At 34.4% G+C, this 20,695-nt stretch overlaps 1 protein-coding gene across 3 annotated transcripts in view; it reads left to right on the top strand.

The window, feature by feature from the left end:
* Nucleotides 1-20,695, top strand: part of PCMTD1 (protein-L-isoaspartate (D-aspartate) O-methyltransferase domain containing 1) — a 95,459-nt gene that overhangs the window by 49,790 nt on the left and 24,974 nt on the right. For 2 of the 3 annotated variants that reach the window (XM_037038685.1, XM_037038686.1), the window contains exon 3: nucleotides 12,874-12,976. In XM_037038685.1, coding sequence (XP_036894580.1) covers nucleotides 12,874-12,976 — 103 coding nt within the window. Of the gene's footprint in view, nucleotides 1-12,873; nucleotides 12,977-18,950; nucleotides 19,249-20,695 lie in introns of those variants that run through there. The other variant, XM_037038687.1, reaches the window with a different exon arrangement.

The raw sequence follows: 20,695 nt of genomic DNA, 5'->3' as shown, positions 1-20,695 counted from the left end.
GACAGTAAATTATGTGGTCACACATGACATTTAAGGCATATTTTTGTCCTAAAATTTCCCTTGGCTACATACTTGCCAGCTCCTTGCTTTCTTAATTGCTCAAAAATGATAGCAAATTAAGAATTTTTACCAAGAAAGAAATTTAGCAGCTTACATTTAATTTGGTTCTCCTGCCGTCCTGAGACAGGAGTTCCTCAGCAGATTGGGAACATCAGATATCTTTCACTCCTACTACTAGTCCTTTTTTGAAAAAGGCATCTTCTCCTGGGTTTGAGACAGTCTCCAAATCAGGAAGTTAATGGGAAAAGTAGGTAGAGCTTCTTTTTAGAAGTTACTCTTCTTGAACCAGTGAATTTCTTGATTATATCTGGCAACTTTAAACTGGAGTCCAAGCCTCATACTGTGCCCTGCCAGCCTCAAAGCACTTGTTCTTTCACTTCTCCAACACTGTCAGTTGGCTCCTTCTGAGGGACGTCAGTATAGCAGAAGGCCTGGTCAGGGAGAGAGTTTAATAATTAGCAACCTTGCTAGGAGTGAGGTGGCCCTCTTAAACTCCATTTCTTAGTCCCAGTCTCCAAGAGATTAGATACTGGTGGCCAGGGCATTTGTAGAGCAACCTTGAACTTCATTTTCTCTTAAATGTGTTTTAATCCATACCAGAGACCATAATAGGGAAACAGATCCTTGTGTGAATGATTCACAATGCACTAGATATTTTTCTCCTGTTACAAGACTCCAGGTCTTTGGTTACATGTATGAATATGGTTCATAGATATTCCATGATTTACTGAGTGTGATCCTGCACAGACAAGTCCAAAAAATGTTTTTGTCTCCTTTGAATGGGAAATAATTTATTTTGCAAGAAAGAGGAAATAAAAGCATTTTAAAGAAGGAAAGGAAGAAAAAACAGAGTCTGTAAAACTATTACTACAGCCAGTAGATCTTAGATCTCTCGAGCTTCTGAGGAAGCTTCATCTTTGTTAACCCCATCCCACTTTTTGTGTGGTTTGTATTTTTTTTAGATCATTTAAGTCAAGGAAGGGAAGATGCATCTGTAAAAATCACTTAGAACTAGATCCAAAGAAGGATGCCTATGTGCTCCCTATAATGATATCTGGTTATAGTGAATCAGATTGGGTTCTCTTGCTTCACAGTTACCTTATTAACAGAAATTCTCTCCTTATTAACACCATGGCTCTCAGCCATGCTTGTCTCTGAGTCACAAGATGTGGGTGACAGCTGCTCACTGTCGGCAGTCATCTTCTGTTTCTGAGGCTGTACTCTTGTAATCTGGAGGAATCTTGGATGGGCAGGGAGAGCAGGGCATTTGTGCTTTGATAGTACAGAAAAGGAAAAGATCCCTTGAAGAATTTCCATTGGCACTCCAGAAATACACCTGCAGATGCTAGGTTACCATCTTGAGAGAGCTTTTGTTGTCCAGTGAGGGAAAGTTAGGTTTATCTTAACGTATGGAACTTTCTTGTGCTTAAATTTCATTTAAAAGTTATTCATAAATGGAATTTATTTTTGCCCCAGATCTGGAGAATGGATCCCCTCATATTGACAGCTTGTTTAGTTTCAAATTGAAGGTAAATTATTTTTATTTCCACTTACTTCTCATTAAGAGTCTTCCCAGAACTAAGAAATTTCACAGAGAATCTTGTATTTGATTGATCTTCTCAGTACTATTTTATCATACCTAGGGAATCCCATTGAAAAAATAGAATACAAGAAAACAAGCCTCCCAAGTCCTCCACTTCCCAGAGTTGAGTTAAATATCAGAGTTAAATAACTATGAAGGCAAGTTATTCTAATAATCTTTCTGATTCAGGTAGCTGTGGTTCTCCATTCTGATCTTTTTTTGCTTAGGGATTCGCTGTAATATCAAGGTTCATTCAGCTTTTAATGACTTTATTAATCTCTTGCCTAGTTGTTAATAGAAGTGACTGTGGAGAGACTGCCAGAATCATTCTGCCAGATTTCACCACCTCAGCACTATAATATTAGTTCTAAAAGGGGAAAAATTGATAAGCTTATGTGCTGAACAGGAAACTTACTGCCAAGTCATATAAATCCAATACAGCTAATTAGTTGAGTTACTATTGCCATGATCTTTGGTCCTTAAACTCTTCTCTTTTTTTAACTACAGGACTTTACATGGTCTTCCTTCAGCTGCCCCTATATATTGCCCTTGACCTCAAGTACTCATGTTTTTTCTTTCATCTTAGCCCTAGTCAATTCAGTGAGCTTTAGTGAGAGTTGGGCAAGCATTACTGTAATCCAATTTGAGAACACTTCCATCACTCCAGAAAGATACCCCAGGCCCAGCTGCATCCAATTCCTGTCCCTGTCCCAGCCCCTGGCAAACACACTACTGTTCATCTCTATAGATTTCCCTTTTCTCCACATTTCTTGTAAATGGAACCATATAATATGTGGGTCTTTTGTGTATGATTTCTGTACTCAGCATTAGGTTTTCAAGGTTCATCCATGATGTCGCATGTGCTAGTGCTCCATTTCTCTCGTGGCTGAATGATGTGTCACTGTATGGGCATAGCAGAGTTTGTTTGCCCATCTTAGTGGAAATTTGGCTTACCACTTCTTGGCTGTTATGAATGATGCTGCTGTGAATATTTATGTACAAGTTTTTTGGTGGACACATAGTTTCTCTTGTGGATTCCTAAGAGTGGAATTGCTGGTCTGTATGGTAAGTTTATGTTAAATTTTTTAAAGAGATTGCCAACCTTTTTTTAAAGTTGCTACACCATTTTATAGTTCCACCAATGATGCACGAGGTTCCATTTTCTCCATATTGTCACTGATGCTTGTTTTTTTTTTTTTTTCATTATTTTTAATAGCCATCTTAGTGGGTATAAAGTTGTATTTTGTGGTTTTGAGTTGTACTTCTCTAATGACTACTGATGTGGATCATCTGTTTCTGGTCATTTTTATNCCATTTTATAGTTCCACCAATGATGCACGAGGTTCCATTTTCTCCATATTGTCACTGATGCTTGTTTGGGTTTTTTTTTCATTATTTTTAATAGCCATCGTAGTGGGTATAAAGTTGTATTTTGTGGTTTTGAGTTGTACTTCTCTAATGACTACTGATGTGGATCATCTGTTTCTGGTCATTTTTATATTTGCTTCAGTGAAATGCCTATTCAGATCTTTTCTTCACTTTTTAAGAAACATTTTTATTCAATTTATTGGGATAAAATTGGTTAATAAAATAATACAGGTTTCAGATGTACAGTTCTATAATACATCATCTATAAGTTGTATTATGTGTTCACCACCCCAGGTCTAGTCTCCTTCCATCACCATTTGTTTCCTCTTTATCTTCTTCTGCCTCCCCACACACCCCTTGTCCTCTGGTAGTCAGCGTAGTGTTGTCTGTGCCTATCAGATTTTTTTTTCCCTCAATTGCTCTACCGTTTTTTTACCCAGCTCCATAACCCTCCTCTCCTCTGACAACTGTCAGTCTGTTCTCTATAAGTCTGTTTCTATTTTGCTTGTTAGTCTGGTTTGTTAATTCGAGTCTACGTATGAGTAAAATCGTGTGGTACTTGTCTTTCTTTGTCTTCAATTAGCATAATGCTCTCCAGGTCCATCTGTGCTATCACAAAAGGTGAGATTTCCCTCATTTTTAAAAATTAAGTTGTTAATACCATTGAGTTGTAAGTGTTCTTTATATATTTTGGATGTAATCCCCTACCAGAAATATAACTTTGGAATATCCATGCTCTTTTGGAAAACTCTTCTGGCTTACTTTAGGCCAGAGAATCAGGGACATTTATTTTCATTGGTAAGACAAAACACATTCTGCAAGTTTCCAGGGCTTTCCTTAAGGTAGATTATATTTTTTACATTAAATGAAATTTCAGTTTTTCCCTCTATCCTCCTTTTTGGGGGTGGGAAGAGAGAAGTTATTTTATTTTTTATTTTGTGTTTATTTCATTTCATTTTTTCTAATTTTGGAATTACAAATGTGTTCTTGGTTTGTATTTTATCTGGGGCTCTGAGCTCATCTGTTTAAAAAAAAACCTTTTCAGCCTGGCTGGTGTAACTCAGTGGATTGAGTGCATGCAGTGAACCAAAGGATCTGAGAACCAAAGGATCCCTGGTTAGATTCCCAGTCAGGGCACATGCCTGGGTTGCAGGACAGGTCCCCAGTGGGGGATGCATGAGAGGTAACCACACAATGATGTTTCTCTCCCTCTCTTTCTCCTCACCCTCTCCTTGCTCTAAGAAAATAAATAAACAAAATCTTTTTTAAAATATTTTATTTACTTATCTTTAGAGGGGAAGGGAAGGAGAAAAAGATCAATGTATGGTTGCCTCTCGGGAGTCCCCTGCTGGAAACTGGCCTGCAACCCAGGCATGTGCCCTGACTGGGAATGGAACCGTGATCGTGTGGTTTGCAGGTCCGCACTCAATCCACTGAGCTACACCAGCCAGGGCTAAACAAAATCTTTTAAAAAACCGCCTTTTCATTTGAGCTACTCAACATTTTTGGAAATCAATAAAGCTCCTCACTGTTTAAAATATTGCTCTCAGTCCTAGTTAGGTCTTTGTGCATCTTTTTTTCTGCATGTGTACCCCATATGGAGTTGCCACCACTCTTCTGTATCTTAAGGGTTTTTTTCCTCTCTTCACCATTGGTTGTGTAGTGGAAATCATTGCACTCAACCAGCTCCTTCATTGCTGTTACTACTGAAAGTCAATACCCAGATGATTTTGTGTTTATGAATATTATTGCTAATTATTGCAGAGCAATAACATAGTAAATAAAAGTATATTAGGAAACACTATATGTTTTAGAAATTTTACAAAGTTTTCACAGTAATTTTTTCCGGTGATATTTCCACGTACTATTCTTAGAAGTTCTAAGGCATTCCCCTCAATGATGTAAAAATTCTTGGATAGTTCTCTGTGCATCTTGAGCTTTTTACCTTACAGGTTAACTCTCCCCAATTTGGATCATCCATGTACCAAAAACAATAGGTCAGTATTTGTGAACTTGCCCACTCACTAAAACTTATTTATAATACACAGGTTGATACTTGTGAAGCTTTTGAGGCACATCCACAAAAGAGTGAACAGTTTGAGTCTCTGTGAGCACATTTCTTCTTAGCAGGAGTGGAACAGGTGAAGCTTGGCCCTCTTCTTGGCCTGTGTCTTACGGAAGTAGTCACAGAGTGGAGAAGGAGTGAGCAGTACAATGCGAGCAGCTCTGGCTCTGGGGTCCATTCTGGACCTGTTAGTGGGGCAACCTCACGCAAATCACTTAACACTCATGACGTTCATTTTCTCTTCTTTAAAACGAAGATAGACTATTAAGATGATGTTTTAGGATTTAAGATTATGGTCTGTTTCAGGTATATATACATGTACACATCCCCCTAGTATGTATACATGTATATATTCCCTTAGTAACAATGATTTAGCATTTGCTGATTATTTGCTGGACTTTATAGAATATAAAATACCACAGATAATGAGTATCAGTTGTATATTTTAGACAATTATTGACTCTTTCTGAAATTGTCCATATGTAAAGTAATTTGTGATTCTGTATCTCCCAGCATAAGAGCTTGGTGCCTACAGAATTTTCTTTTTCTTTTCATACAGTCTTACCTACGCTGGATCGCATATTGGACTGAGTGTGTCTTGAGTCTGCAGGTCTCTTGGAGCTCTTGGTTCCTTCTGAAACCTGCCTTTACATTCTCTTTGTGTGGCTCCTAAAGGGTTAGGTTAGCCCATCCACAGTCCCACATCTTTGACTTTCAAAGATTATTTTCCAGGATTTCAAATCTGTCTGCATTGTCTTTGTAAACAATTTCTCTGCTCTTTTATGGAAGCTTCTTTGGTTTTAGCCTGCAGTGAAGTGTGGATCTTTCTTTTGTCTTCAAGCAGAGGATTCACAGTTTTCTAGCACCAGGGTGTGTCTGCTGAGCTCTGGATGCTCTTGACTCTTTCAAGTTGCACTAACAAAGTGGGTATTTAGGCCCTGGCTGGTGTAGCTTAGTGGACTGAGTACAGGCCTGAGAACCAGAGGATTGAGGTTCAATTCCCAGTTAGGGCACATGCCTGGGTTGCAGGCCTGTTCCCTGCAGGCCAGCTTCCAGCAGGGGACGCACGAGAGGCAACCATACATTGATATTTCTCTCCCTCTCTCCTTCCCCTCTTTAAAGATACATAAATAAATAAAATCTTTTTAAAAAGTGGGTATTTAAATGTGTGGCACTAACTGCATAGTTCTTCAGTGTACACAGATTCTGAAAGTTCATCCTGTCTGCAAGTTATCTGTTCTTACCTTATCCCACAGAAGGCAAAGCAGTTCAGATTTTCTGCTTCCTCCTGTGTTTCCCATTTTTAAGGAATGGTATTTTTTTGTTTAAAAATTACTTAAGGGAGAAACTTGAATATCAGTTTTTTCTTCTCTCTCTTTAATTATATTTTGTGGAATAGGTAATATATTCATATGGTTAAAGAAATCAAAAAGAATCAAAAGTCATACTTAGAAAGATTTTTCTTTTTTCTCCCTCTTCCATTTTATCTAGTTGCCTTTCCATTTCAGGAATAACTTCATAGAGCCCTAACAATTCCGTCATTTTTACATAATGCAGTTGACCCTTGGACAACATGGTAGTAGAGGCACTGACCCCCTATGCAATCGAAAACCCACATGTAACTTTTGACTCCCCCAAAACTTAACTGTAGTCACTGGGTATCTGCAGGCAGTTGGTTCGAGGACCCCACAGAGACCAAAGTCTGTGGATGCTCCAAGTCCCTTATAAAATGGTGTAGAACAATACAAACAGTTGGCCTTCCTCATCTCAGGATTTCCAACTGCGAGTTGAAAATACTCCTTCCAATTTGGGGTTGATTGAATCCACAGATGTGAAACCCAGGGATACAGAAGGCTGAGTGTGTGTTTATTTTTAAAAATCCATGTGTAAGTGGAGCCATAGAATTCAACCCTGTGTTTTTCAAGGATCAGTGGTACATGATGATTCTTGAAGTCAGAAGAATTATCTTAGGTACGTAAAGGAAAATACATATTACATTTTAGAAGATTTCTGTTAAACAGCTAAAATTAATAAATTCATTTTAATGTACTAATCTGTAAGATTTACTTCTGTGGACTGCCTCATTTCATGATAGTATTAGATAAAATAGATTTGACATATACCTAATGACTTTTTGCTACTATACTGTATTTTTAAATCAAGACATGAATGTACATTGTTATGCTTTTATGTTTGATTTGTCTCAGTCTTGTGAGTCTTTTAAACTTGGGACCATTGCTACATTTATATACTTTATTCTTTCAAAAAGTAATTGCTGCTGAAGTAATTGCATAAAGATATATCCCATACCCTTGAAACTGTGTATGTCTTTTCTGAACTGGCAGCAGAAGTGTTGCATCAATTATATTGGTGGTTCTTCATTAAGTTCAGTAAGTAGTTATTGAGTATTATATGAATTGATCACTCTGCTGGCCCCAGAGGCTGTTCAGGGACTTCACAAATAAGTGTGCAGTAAAATGAAAGAGCTAGTAAAAATGGCTTCCAGGGGAAATGATTGCATTAAAATGAAATTTGGATCAAGATATAAAGCTGTTTAAATCAGCTGTTAAACCTATTCTCTATTATGTTATAGTTGAGCACATTTTTCTTTTTATTTTATTGAATTTACTTGGTAGAGACTTAATCTTTATTAAAATTCCAATGTAGATGTGTGAGATGAGGCTTAATCCCTTTATTAGCGTTCCGTTATTGGTATGTGAGATAGTATTGGGTGGAAATAAGTAGATTAGCTGATTGTCATGTCTGTTCTCAATATTTCAACAATTTTCACATTTAGTTTACATAGGGGTTGGATGCATTCTTTGTTGAACACTTTTAGATTTTGTATAAACATATTTCTAAGATTCAGCTATATTAAAAATAGCACTTATGTCTCCCTAAGTTGAGAGGAGCTCTAGGGAATGGGACCTGAACTTTCCGGGAAATTTCAAGACTTGTTTCCTGAGGCCTTTCCTAAACCTGCAGAGAAGAGAACAAGTTTCTAGTCTTAGGTCTTTCCGAGACTTAAGCTTCAGAATGGTTAAGCTGACATGGCAAGATGCAGTAACCATTTGGCAGTGTTTGTCCTTCTGTAATAATGTATTTTTAGTGTGATATAATAGTATAGAGAAACCATAATATAATATATTAATTGTATCTTAATAAGTGGCACTACATTAGATCAATTTCTCTCTATCTCATTAATGCTTATACTTAATCTTCTGCTGGTCCCTAGTTCTCACCTTTCCTTTGTACTATTTTGTTTCTACATTTTACTCCAGGGTGTTAATGGGAAAAAAAAAAGTCAAACCTATTCTTGTCCACTTTTTATCTATTAACTTGTCTCTGAATTATTGTAAAATTATTTATAAATATTCCCAAAGATCCTTAATTTTATACAACTAAAATTAGTAATAAAATGATTGTTACTTTTACATGTGTATTTAGTTTTTACTGAAAAACTTTGTATTGCATTCATAGGAACCAGATGATTGATTGACCTACTCCCTCTTGTGGTAAAAAATTGAGTTTTTATCCAAAATGATTTAATTTGTAGTTACTAATTTTTGATATCACTTTACCAATGAGAACAGAGATTTGGATAGTCCAGAGATACTTTAAAAATCTTTTAGATTGGGTTTTATAATTAGGAGAGTATAACACTTGTGTTCCAGTCACCACCAGAGCCCTGGGGCACACTTAGAGATTTCTTCTTCCTGTTCGGGGTGGGACCCAAGCATTTACACTTTAAGTCAAATTAAATTTAATCTGCTTTTAAATTTAATTTAAAAATTCCTAGGTTATTCTAATATAAAGTCAGGGTTGAGAACCACTTTTACAGGTTATGGGTTTGGTTCTACAGTTTACCAGTTCTCTATGCAAGGAGAGGACACATAAGTTCCAACGATCTGTACCCATCTTGTACTTTATAATATGTGAAGCACTTTGACATAATTGGCATGATTTTCCTAGGGACCCATTTTATACGATAGGAAAGACTAAGGTGAGTGCCTCATCTCAGATTTTGCACCTGTTAAGAGGAGGAACCAAGGCTGGACACTAAGACATCTGCCTCTCCGTGTTTAGATTTGAGTCCTCAGTTGACCTGGTGGGTCTTGAATTGGTTCATCTTTAGTGCTCTTCCAATTATGTGTTATGGAGTACTTTTTTAATTGTGGCTATTTGTTCTATAAATTAGCTTGACACAGAATTCTGAAGATAACTAAGAACTGCATTTAAATGTCCTATGAAGTTCTCAGATTATACTTGGCCTGCCTCATAAAGACTTCTACTCTTAACACCACACTCTTCAACAGCCTTTCAGGGTACTTCAGAGTAGGGGGAAGTTGGCGTATTTTGTGTTACTTGGGGTCAACATAGATGTGAATAAGAAATATAAATACAGCATGGACAGTTCATACCTCTACCTAATAATTACTGACCTTTATATATAAGCTTTGACTATTGAATAACTAGTAGGTGATAAATGAGTTAGATCCAACTACTACAAAAGAAAAACAATCACTAAATTTTATTATATTGGAATTTTGTCATATTTGTTATTGCTCTTAAGGAATGGGCTATTGCCAACCTTAAAAGTCATTTTCTAACATAAGATATCCAAGTCTTTCTAGTAAGTGTATTTGTCTTAATAAACTTTGACTTCTGTTATGTTTCTGTTTTTTCTTCAATATTAGCCTTAAAGATAGTGGTCAACTGTTACAAGTTTCATTTTTTAAAAAATATGCATTACAAAAAATAAGCATTTACTATTTCATAGGAAAAAACTCTACATTGGCAAATACAAAATAACATTGGGATCTGTTGAATCCAAATTCAAGTCTATGCTTCATCTGTTAGATGATGTTAGAAAGTGTTAACACTTTTGGATGCCATTTCGTTTTTTCCTCTTGACAGTTTGTAGTTTCTATTAGAATCATTTTATATAGTTTATTTTAAAATATTTTACTTTTTGGCTCATTTTTGTGGTTGAAAAAGTTACACGTTCACATTTAAGACACACTTTAGACAAAGGGTATAATGATAAAAATGTCCTCTTTCCACCCTAGACCTCCTGGTCCTCTGCCTCTGAAGCAGCTGTATGTACTTTTTTTTACATATTTGTGTTTGATTTCTGTTCTGTTGAATACAGATGTTAAATATGAGTTATAATGAACTACACTACAGTTTTATCATACATTTGATGTGTTTAGTTGTACATTGCATTTCTCAGTAAATGATATATTTGTGGCATTTCTACTTAATTTCTGCCTTTTATTAATACATCTTAATTATTAATAACCAGTATATTAATTTTAGATTTATTAGTGGTACTTACAGATACATATCCATGTTGTTTTAAAATTAAACAGTTATATCCATTAAAATCATAAATGGTGTTTTCATTATAGATTAATGCATAATCTGTGTTTACAGTATTGTCTGATATTTTGTATGTCAATGAACTTGTCTTTATCCTGCATTACAGTGATGTGGAAAAGTCTTATGAAAACATTCTTAAGATATTTTAACAAATTTTAAAACTTATTTCCAAAAGTTGTGATTTTTGCTTTCAAAAATTTTTTAAAGATTTTATTTATTTTTAGAGAGGGTGGATAGGGAAGGAGAAAAAGAGGGAGAGAAGCATCAGTGTGTGGTTGCCTGTCATGTGCTCCCTACTGGGACCTAGCCCACAACCTAGGCATGTGACCTGACTGGGAATCAAACCAGCAACCCTTTGGTTTGCAGGCTAGCACTCAGTCTACTGAGCCACACCAGCCAGGGCCCATTTTGCTTTTAGACAATAAGCAGAAAGCAAGAAAAGAAAAAAAAAGAGAACATTGGTGTCTTTAAGTGATAAATAGCCAGTGTAGTCCCTTTTGACCTAGAACTCTGTTAATAAAGCAGTTTAAAATATTGAATAGGAGCCATGCTTTCTGGATTCTTTACTTGACATCTTTAGTATAGTGATTAGGTATTTGGTCTAACAAGAAACTTCAAATTTTAGCAATATTGACCTTTGTTATTTATCTCTTAATTTTTGTTATGTTTTACTTTCAATGGGTCACCTTAAAAAGGCTGAAAAGAAAAATAGGTTAATTTCATAGAACAGTATTTTCTTTACTATTTACGTAATGTTAAGTAATTGTAGTTTAATTTGAGTATTTAAATGAAGAAAACTTTATTTAGTTTTTCCTAACATACTTTTTAATGGAAATTCATGTTTTTAAAATATTTAGATTCAATACTAAATCAAAGTGTCATTACTGTGCTTTAAATTTGATTTTTTTGCCACTTTATCTTTTGATAAAAGGAAATTTTGTTTTTAACAAATTTCTCTATGGTAATAATAAGGAATTACAAGATGTGTGAAATGATATTGGGTGACTATTTTAGTTTTCAGATAAGACCAACAAACAGTTTGATAGTAAGGAAACAAAAAAAATGAGAAGTAAAATGTTTGAGTTTGTACCCATCAGAATAATTTATTTTTTAAAACTATAAAAGCATTGCAAAGGAAATTCTGTCTGTTATAGTTTATTGGATGAAGTACTTTTTATTTAATGTATTTATCTGAATATATTTTAAAAATAGAATAAATTCTTAAATAATCAAATAAAATATGGTAGAAATACAGTAAGTTAAAGCATTATCTTTATCTGATTTTGGCTTGAAGATAGCATCTGAATCTTTTGTTTTAATTTTTATAGTTTTGTTTCTAGACCACAAACTATTAATATGGCCTTTGAACATTTGAACTTGCTAATTGGTGACTGATTTTTTTGTTGTTACTTTAAAATTCCAATATATACTGTATTTTTAATGACATTCAGTAGGGGGCACATCCCATTAAGCAGTTTGTAAAATACATACAAGACACAGTGAATAAGTCCATAAAAGATACAAAAAATAAAAGACACAAGGATGCACACTTTTTTCTTAGGGGATCAGTCTCTCAAAGTAAAACAAAACTGTAGAGGAGAAAACCTGATTGACTCAATTTCAGAAGTTTGAAAGGAACTGTAATAGCTAGATGAAATTGTGTATTATGATACTTTCCTTTGGGTCATGGGGTAGGCAGCATGCACAGTAGTCTTAGGAGTGGGAATACAGTTAAGTTATATTGTCAGTAAGTTGGTCCTGGAGTGGGGAAAGGGGCCATCCCCAAATCATCTGGAGCTAAGAAGGCTCTCCCGCCCATTTTACTCATTCCTGGTATGTTACTTATCCTTGGCTTTGTGTAAAAAGATACACCAAGTCAGAGTGTGAAGTGATGGTGGAACATGAGAGTATAAAATCAGCCCTGCCAAAAGTGACCCATAGCCACGTTCTGCTAGACAATGGAGCTCTCAAAGGCATAGAATGTGTTCTTGGTTCTTGAAGTTAGTTAGCATTTACTAGGTGATGTGAGATACTTACATAATGCATATGTCAGCCCATGGCTTCAAGATTTCAGAATTACCAAATTTTTAACCAATGATAAAATCTAATAAAGAACTTAAACTTTATGTAGTTTCAGGATTCTATACCATATTTTTAACCAGTGATATAATAGTAAAAAACTTAAACTTCATGTAGTATATGACTATTTCTTTGGCAGATGACTATTGTCTTGGCAGATGAACTTTTTTTTTAAATCTGTAATTCTGAGATTTCCATTTAGCTTTTTAAATCTGTAGCTAGCAGATATTCACATATTTCAAGCCCTCTTTAAGTGTTCCTGTGATGAATGAGCAGAAATTAAATAAGCTCTATAATGACTTACTATTTTTTTATAAAAATGCTGCTACGATTGCAGGTCCTTTTGGAATAAATCATGGGATTGAGCTTCATTCAGATGTGGTCGAATATGCCAAGGAAAAACTGGAGAGCTTCATCAAAAATAGTGATAGCTTTGATAAGTAAGTATTTATATCAACAGTTTTGGTTTTAAAGCATTTGATAAATAGGTATGTGGCATGTCTCTTCCTTAGTAATATTAGTTTATTGACCCTGAATTGCTCAATTGAATGCAGAAAAAAATCAGTGTGGTATAAGAGAAAAATTAACAATTATTCTATGGTATTCTTATTCTATGCAAGCCTGTAGTAAGTTATAAATCAATTAAATAACTTATTTTTTAATTTTATGCTTCTGTCACTTTATTAATAGAGTAATTGCTTATTCATTAAACACAAGTGTCTTTTCTGAAAATATAAAGACCCTTGGATTAGAATACTTTTCTGGAACTAAGATTTATACCTTTGGGATATTCATTTATTAGTTCTACCCTCTTCATTTGTGACATAAGAATGATACCTACTGGCATACAAGGGACTTTTCTTTAAAGCATTCAATTACTTTGTAATATATCTGGAGGAAATTATGAGAGAAATACATTGATATATCTTGTGATAGGATTGTGTTTGAGAAATTTGTTTATAAAACCATTGTTTTGAACTCATACTTTCCCTTTGAAGAAACACTGCAGTCTTTGGTTCTCGGCTGGTAGGGAAGTCTTTTTGGTGTGTAATATTTCTAAAATTCAGCTGTGATAATACCATGGAGCAAGGGCTTCTTATGCTAAAGTCTATTAACTTTAAAATTATGTAAAATTTGGAGAGTGTTTGTATCTCTCAACTAGTAATATTTTCAGAGAATGCTTTTAAAAGGATAGGAATCGTAAGCTTGTGATGTAGTCATTTTATACAACTAAGTTTTAATGCAAAACCATTCAGAGTTCCAACTTGGCTTTTTGGGAGTGAGCTTTCCTCACTCATCTCCAGCCCCTGCCCATGACTATGGAGGTGAGACACTTGGAGGAGCTGTTTTTTTCTATAGAGTTTAGAGCTGGGAAAAGTGCCTAGAAGGAAGACAAGAAGGCCCTTTGGTTGTGTGCTGGAATGTATTTTTCTTTCTCTTCCCTTTCTGTGTCCCTTCTCCCCTTCTCCTTATCCTTTTTCTTCTTTTTTTCTTTTCATTCCCCTTTGCATTAGTAATCTGGCAAGATGCATTTGATTGAAGAACAGAAAGCTGATATGCTGAAGTAAAAGCCTCAGTGTTATAGAGGGATGGGGAGGTTTGGGGTCTGCTTAGCTGTGATTGTAACTTGATGATTAAAGACTTCAGTCAGGCACGCTTGGGAGAGTTAGGAAATGCTCAGGTTTTATTTAGTTCTATAATTGAATGGATTTGAGCAAGCCACTTGAATTCTCTGCATCAGTTTGCTGAATAGCACTCTTTAGCTTACTTATGCTTGTCTTTGAAAATAATTAACATTTAATTCACATTTTGAATTATTTCTCAAATGCTTACTGTGTTGGTTCATATTCTATTTCAAAGAATAACATTGTTTAAAGCAAAATTGCTTTTAGCCCAAGTAATTTTATAAAAAATTGGGGTTCAATTTCAGCATTCCTTCACATTTCTGTTTTATGATTAGATTAGTAGCATGTTAAGTGCTTAAGCTGTGGGCATAATTTTATATTGTTTATTAGAACTGTAGAATTTTGTTATACTTAATTGAACATCTATTCTAAGTTTATTTGGATGTTGAAAGTATGTATACATGAGGACCTTTTGAACACATTTGAACTTAGAAAATAAAAAAGAAATGTTAGTAAAACTAAATGTTTTAAGTCTATTACAAGGTGTTTTATTATATGTATGTAAGATAGTAATACGTTTTATGTTTTAATATATGATGGCAAGCATAATTCAGTTTTGGGTTATTAATCAAGCAGAACAGACTCAAGGAAGAATCTTGAATCACTGAAGCGTCTCTATACAAGGATCTGCGGGGCTCATTTTGGTCTCTGACAAGTGGGCATAGTCCTAGAAAACAGTAAAATATGTCATTATTTAAAGCATTTTTCTATGTTGATGTAATTTAAATATTAAATAATCCATAACATAGATAAGTTTGAAGACTATGTATTTGTGTCTCAATTTTTAAAACTTCTAATATTTTTATGTAATTGTAAAACAATGAAATTTTCTTGGTATGTCATATACTGCATTATGCAGATTTGTTATTCATAAAATGATGAATCATAAAGTATGGTAATATGACTGATCTAAATGTTTCTTTACAATTTTTAAAGGCTAGTTATTTTAATTAAAATAACCAGCCAGATTTTATAATAATAATTGTTTCTGAAGTGTTGCCATGAATTTTAAAAACAGATTCTTATATATAAAGTGGTCTGAAAAAAATTCTGAAAATGTTATCTGTTTTGGTTTTCAAGTATTTTTCTGAAATATTAGTTACATATTTTTTATTATAAAAGTATCTTTCCAACAAAGAGTAGTAGGTACTGGGGAAATGCTTCATAAAGTAGTTGGAGGTTAAATAATGAGTTACTGAGTCATTCATTGGCTCTTTCCCCTTTTTATGTCACTTGATTTTAGTGACAGAAATTATAAAGATACAGTGTTTTCCTATCTAATTTGTGCTTGATTTTTTCCTTGCAGTTTTTCATGATTTTTTTGTGGATAATAATTCTTTCTTTCAATTTTTTTTAGTTAAAAAAAAAGCTTGCCATGCAAAGTGATTTTAGAAATCTCATTTTCAAGCAGTTTTATTTTATTTATTTGTGACCTGATCATGAAAATACATATTTTATTTTAAAAAAGATTTAAAGTAACTCAGGAAAGTTAATTGCTGTTTATGCATTCCTTAGTACCAGATTATCCTTGCTTATGTGTAACACAGCGAATAGGTAGCTCAAACATAAGACTAGTCTTCCGATCTTGTTTATCCTGTTGGTTTGGATCTTTTTTATCAGTTCCCTTTTCAAAAGTATTGTCATGTCACTTATGATCTAAACTGCATCTTTAAAGTTCTCTTACATACATCTTTTGGAGTTCATAGTAAACGTCCAAATATAATAGGTGAGAAGAAAAATCAACAAACTACTCAACATTAGAATATATAATGTCAGACGACCTTTTAAAAGACACTAGTGTGTGTCTTTGTGTGTGCTCTATAAAGCAAGCTTGGTTCCTGAAGCTTGGAAGTAATATTCCTTCTTTTAGAAACAAGTAACCTTATAATAATGCATGCATTTTCAAACTTTTTTCCTGTACCTTAATCCCCTATCAGCAGATGAAATAATTTCAAGAAGCTAGTCTGAATTTACTGTACTTGGAGATGGGAGGGACGGTAGGGATCTCTTGTATGGTTTATTCCTTTGCTCTATCTAAGGTTTCCCCAGATTCACTGAAATTTTCTTATAAAACTGACATTTGATTTCAAGCATCCTCTAAAATATTGGCAAATTTTTCCAGTAAAGGACTGACTACTTTGCCAAAATTTAGGTTTCCTGGGCTAAATGGTCTCTGTTGCAGTTGCTCAGTTCTTCTGTTACAGAGCATAAGCAGGCATAGACACTGGGAAAAAATGGGGAAGGGGCATTCTCTGTGTTATGTGCTACTATGAGTCAGTCCCCACTCCTGGCAAGCTTCTGAATCACTGATGTCCACAATATCCTGTTATAAAGGGCCTGGCTGTGTTCCTGTAAACAGCCTGTGGCTTCTTTACAAAGTTAGTCCATCTCATATTTGGTCTTGCTCTTTTCCTGCTGCCTTCTATTTGTCCCAGCATCATTGTCTTTTCTGAAAGAACCTTACTTTCTCACTATGTACCAGAAGTAGGACAGCTTCAGTTTTGTCATTTTTTTCCCTCCATCAGTGTTTCAGGCTTAATTTGCTCTAGGATCCACTTGTTCATCTTTGTGGTCGTCCAAGGTATCTAGTGTAGACACTTTGTTTATAAAAAAAAAAAAAAAGTGGCCGGCAGGATTTGGCCTCTTACCCATAGTTTGCTGACCCCACTGTACCCTTCACATGGGCGTTCTAGAACATCTTTATTTTAGCCCTCTCTGGTCTAGACAAGTCTTTGGGCCTAGGTTTTAATGGCCCTTAGGTGTCTGCCTTTCATGAGGGAAGGAGCAGGTTGGGAAAGGTCAAATTTTATGACCTATGTACATGTATAGTAAGCAAAATAATCTCTCTAGCTGTGGACTTGGAAGAGTAAGGCAGTTAAAGGAACCTGAATTATAAGCCTTTACTCTGTAAATATTTTGCAAATGGGTTACAAATTGGCATAGAATTTATTTATAGTTACATTTATATATTTATATTATATGTAAATATGTGCATGTACTTGACTTGGCTTCCTAGAGTGCATGCTTTGGAGAGTGCCATTTCCTTGTAAGGTGTCCTTGTAAGGTGATAGATCCTATTACCTCTCTTCTCCAAGGATACAGTAGCTGATTTGGGAGTATTTTAGTATCAGAATCCAAATGAGTACAGCATAGTTTGACTCATTGAAGATTTTCTCTCTCTGAATAAATTTGTTTTGATGTAGTTTGTCATATAAATTAGTTATGATTTGATAACTAAAACAGTAATGAGATGAGAAAAATAGTAGTGCCTAATTATGTACTGTGTACTCATTAAGTACCAGGTACCATTCCGACTTGCTTTATACACAGTCCTAGAAGCAATATTAGTGTACACATTTCCCAAAGTGGAATAGAGTCAGACAAACTGTAACCTCCTCTAGGCCACTCTTTTATTTAGTTCTGATTTAGCTGTGACTGTGTAAGCACTGATTTATTCCCATATTTTTCCCAGCAATAAGCTGCTACTAATGAATTATAGCCTAGCAACTTAGCCCCAGATAAAATGGTGAAGCAGCACTTTAATTTTCCTCATCTGTGTCCCTCAGATGAGAATTAAGGAGAGTGCTGTTAACGGGGTTAAAGGCACCATAGTATGTTTATTCCAAAGCATACCTCCCCTGTTCATTAATGAGACCTATGGTGTGAATTACTGTTGGGGGCAGAGATGAATGGAAGAGAAAATGCATTCCTCAAACTTGGTTGAGATGTAAGTTTTAAATTAAATTTAGAGATACTACAGTCTTGTATTATGGGAGATTTAGTTGATTTATGGCAATGTGTGGTGTTTGATTTTGTTTTTAATGATAGGTTTTTATTTTCATGTGATTTGATTTGCATTGGAAAAATTAAATTTTGCATTTTTCAGCTTTATCACTAGAGTAGTCTTGCTTTGCCTTCAAGAGATTTATATCATACTTGAAGTAGTTTTGCTATCTATAAATATGTGTTCAACATTTCAAAATATTTCACAGGTATTTGAAGATTTTTATATGCTAATAATGTTCAGATGGTACCTTTATAACAATTATTATAGATTGTAAACAGTTTTAATCATGACAAACCTTCATATGGTGTGACAGAAATTGTTAACAAGTCCTCATGGCTGTCAGTTACACATTTAAACGTCAGTTAGAAATGGCATGGGGGAAGTTGAATGGCTTCAAACACATTATTAGAAGAAGAAGTTATGGTTGAAATATGTGAAGGCTCTTGTTTGTATGAGGTACCGGTCATATTTCCTATAAAAAGTTTAAAGATTATTTTTGAACTTAAAGCTTTATTTAATGAAAAATTATAGTATTTACTTTTAATACTTTGCTTTACAAAATGCTTAAATTATTCTGAGATGAGTTTGATGCAGTTGGAAGGGAAACACTCAAAAAGGTAAACTCATTGTTTTTTTTTTAATATTTAAAAATTCAGTAGCTTAATTATTGATTGTAAGAGTTTCTGAATGGTTTAACTGCATTTGGAGGCCAAAAGATTAACATTTCCCTGGTTTTTCTTCTCAATGGAAAGTTCTGAAGTTTTATCTTATTTTAATGAAATAGTCATAGCTCTTAAAACTCAAAATGTATACTTTTGACAAAGTGTTTTACGACAAAGAAGTTTCTGTGATTCATTTGGCAGGTTGTTTTGGATGAGGTATGAGAACAAGGTAGGATTTTTTTCCTATATCCTTTATATCCTATATGCCATTGGAATAATTGTCTAAAACTTCAATGACAGCATCCTGTGGCACTTGATAAACTAGGTGTGCAAATTGTCAGCCCCCACTCAACAGTGTATTGAAGGGGAATGTTGTTTTTTCTACTCTCAGTCAGCTCCTAGACCTAGACTATCCGTCTAAGAGGGAAGCTACAGGGCAAGGCTAGGTCACCCTGATCTCCTAGCAGCTTATCAAAAGAATTATATGGGAGGCAAGGTCCCTGCTGTGAATGAAGTCATCTATCCATCTCAAGATGAAGATACTCCAGTGTGCACCTACAAAGAAAACCACTGCCGAGGTAAGTGATTAGAATCCTGGTGTTATTTTGGGCAAGTATTCATGTTGTAAACCAAGATATATGTGTGTTCTCTGTTTTCTCACAAAAGATTTTCAGTGTACATTTTAGTAAGAGTATGTCAAATATTGTTCCATCTTTGCATAAGAACATCTAAAAATCTCTCATTAGACTTTAAGATATAAATCAATGTCTAAATTAAGTGAACTTGTAGTTATTATGCACACTTGAGGACTATTTTTTTAATACTGATAACATTGTTGGGAGAAATAATGTAATTTAGGAGTGTGAGTCATCTCTCTGGAAAACTTTGTTTTAGAAATGTTTTTCAAAGAATGAAAAGTGATTGCTGGTTTTCATTTTAATAACACATACAATTTTTAATAAACTCCCCTAAATGAAACATAAACTAGGGAGGGAATGTGTAAACCATACTTTTCATGAGTAAAATTAGAACCCCACAGGGAGTGTCATTTTGGTAGATCTCTGGCCATTTTTGTTTTTTTCTTTTCCTCTTACTTAGGTTTCATTTAGTGTGTGGTTGATGTGAAAAGGTGGAATTTTGATTTTTCCTCACTATTTTAAGCTTAGATTTTATGTGTAACTGTTTAAGTAATGTAGTGCTGTTTTGTAATGAGCTGGAAATTTCTGGTTAGTTTATTGCCACAGCTTTCCATATTATACAGAAAATGTGTTTGTAGTTTAAACTATGTCCTTTGCCTATAGATGTCTATGGAAACTTAGGTAAGATGCAGCTTTCAGAAGATAGTAAAAGCCTAAGGAAGAAAATGTTTATTTTCTTCTCTACATTGAAAGAATTAATAGGAGTTGCAGTTTGCTCTGATAAAATGGTAGTCATCATCTGTGTCCTAAAAGAATCATTGATTCTTCATATATATGGTGTGAACATATGATAATGGACATGAGCACATCTTTAAACATTTGTCTAAGAAGTTTTCAAACTTAGAAAAGTGTATTCATCATAGACTTTTTGTGAAAATTGTTCAATTGGTATGGATTTATGTATATTAAATGCTATTATAAAGATAAGCCACAATTTTAGTATCAGAATAAAAAATGTCTAAACATTTTCAAATATCTACCTGGTCAAAAACACAGAGCTTGTCTAAAAGGTTTTTTTTATTAGGAAGAATGATCTGTAGCTCATTTACATATGAAAAGAATAATGTAAATATGTACTATTTGAGAGTTGTTTTCTTTACTGATGTGAAGGATTCTTGTATTATTTGTTGGGAGAGGTCGTAATTGTAAGTATAATAAATAATCCCTACATAGGATGCTCTCTGGTAGACACTTTTTAAATAACTACTGAACTGATAGTGCTACAACTCCTTTGTAATGTGTTTGGTATATGAATTCGCTACTATGTTCTAGATATTTTAGTGCCAACATTTAAAAATAATACACTTTTGCCCTGGCTGGTGTGGCT

Source organism: Sturnira hondurensis, unplaced genomic scaffold (genome assembly GCF_014824575.4).
Source record: "Sturnira hondurensis isolate 20B ecotype Veracruz unplaced genomic scaffold, ASM1482457v3 Scaffold0024805, whole genome shotgun sequence".
Lineage (NCBI taxonomy): Eukaryota > Metazoa > Chordata > Mammalia > Chiroptera > Phyllostomidae > Sturnira > Sturnira hondurensis.
The sequence above is the reverse complement of the archived record's forward strand: the minus strand, read 5'-3'. Positions and strand labels throughout refer to the sequence as shown.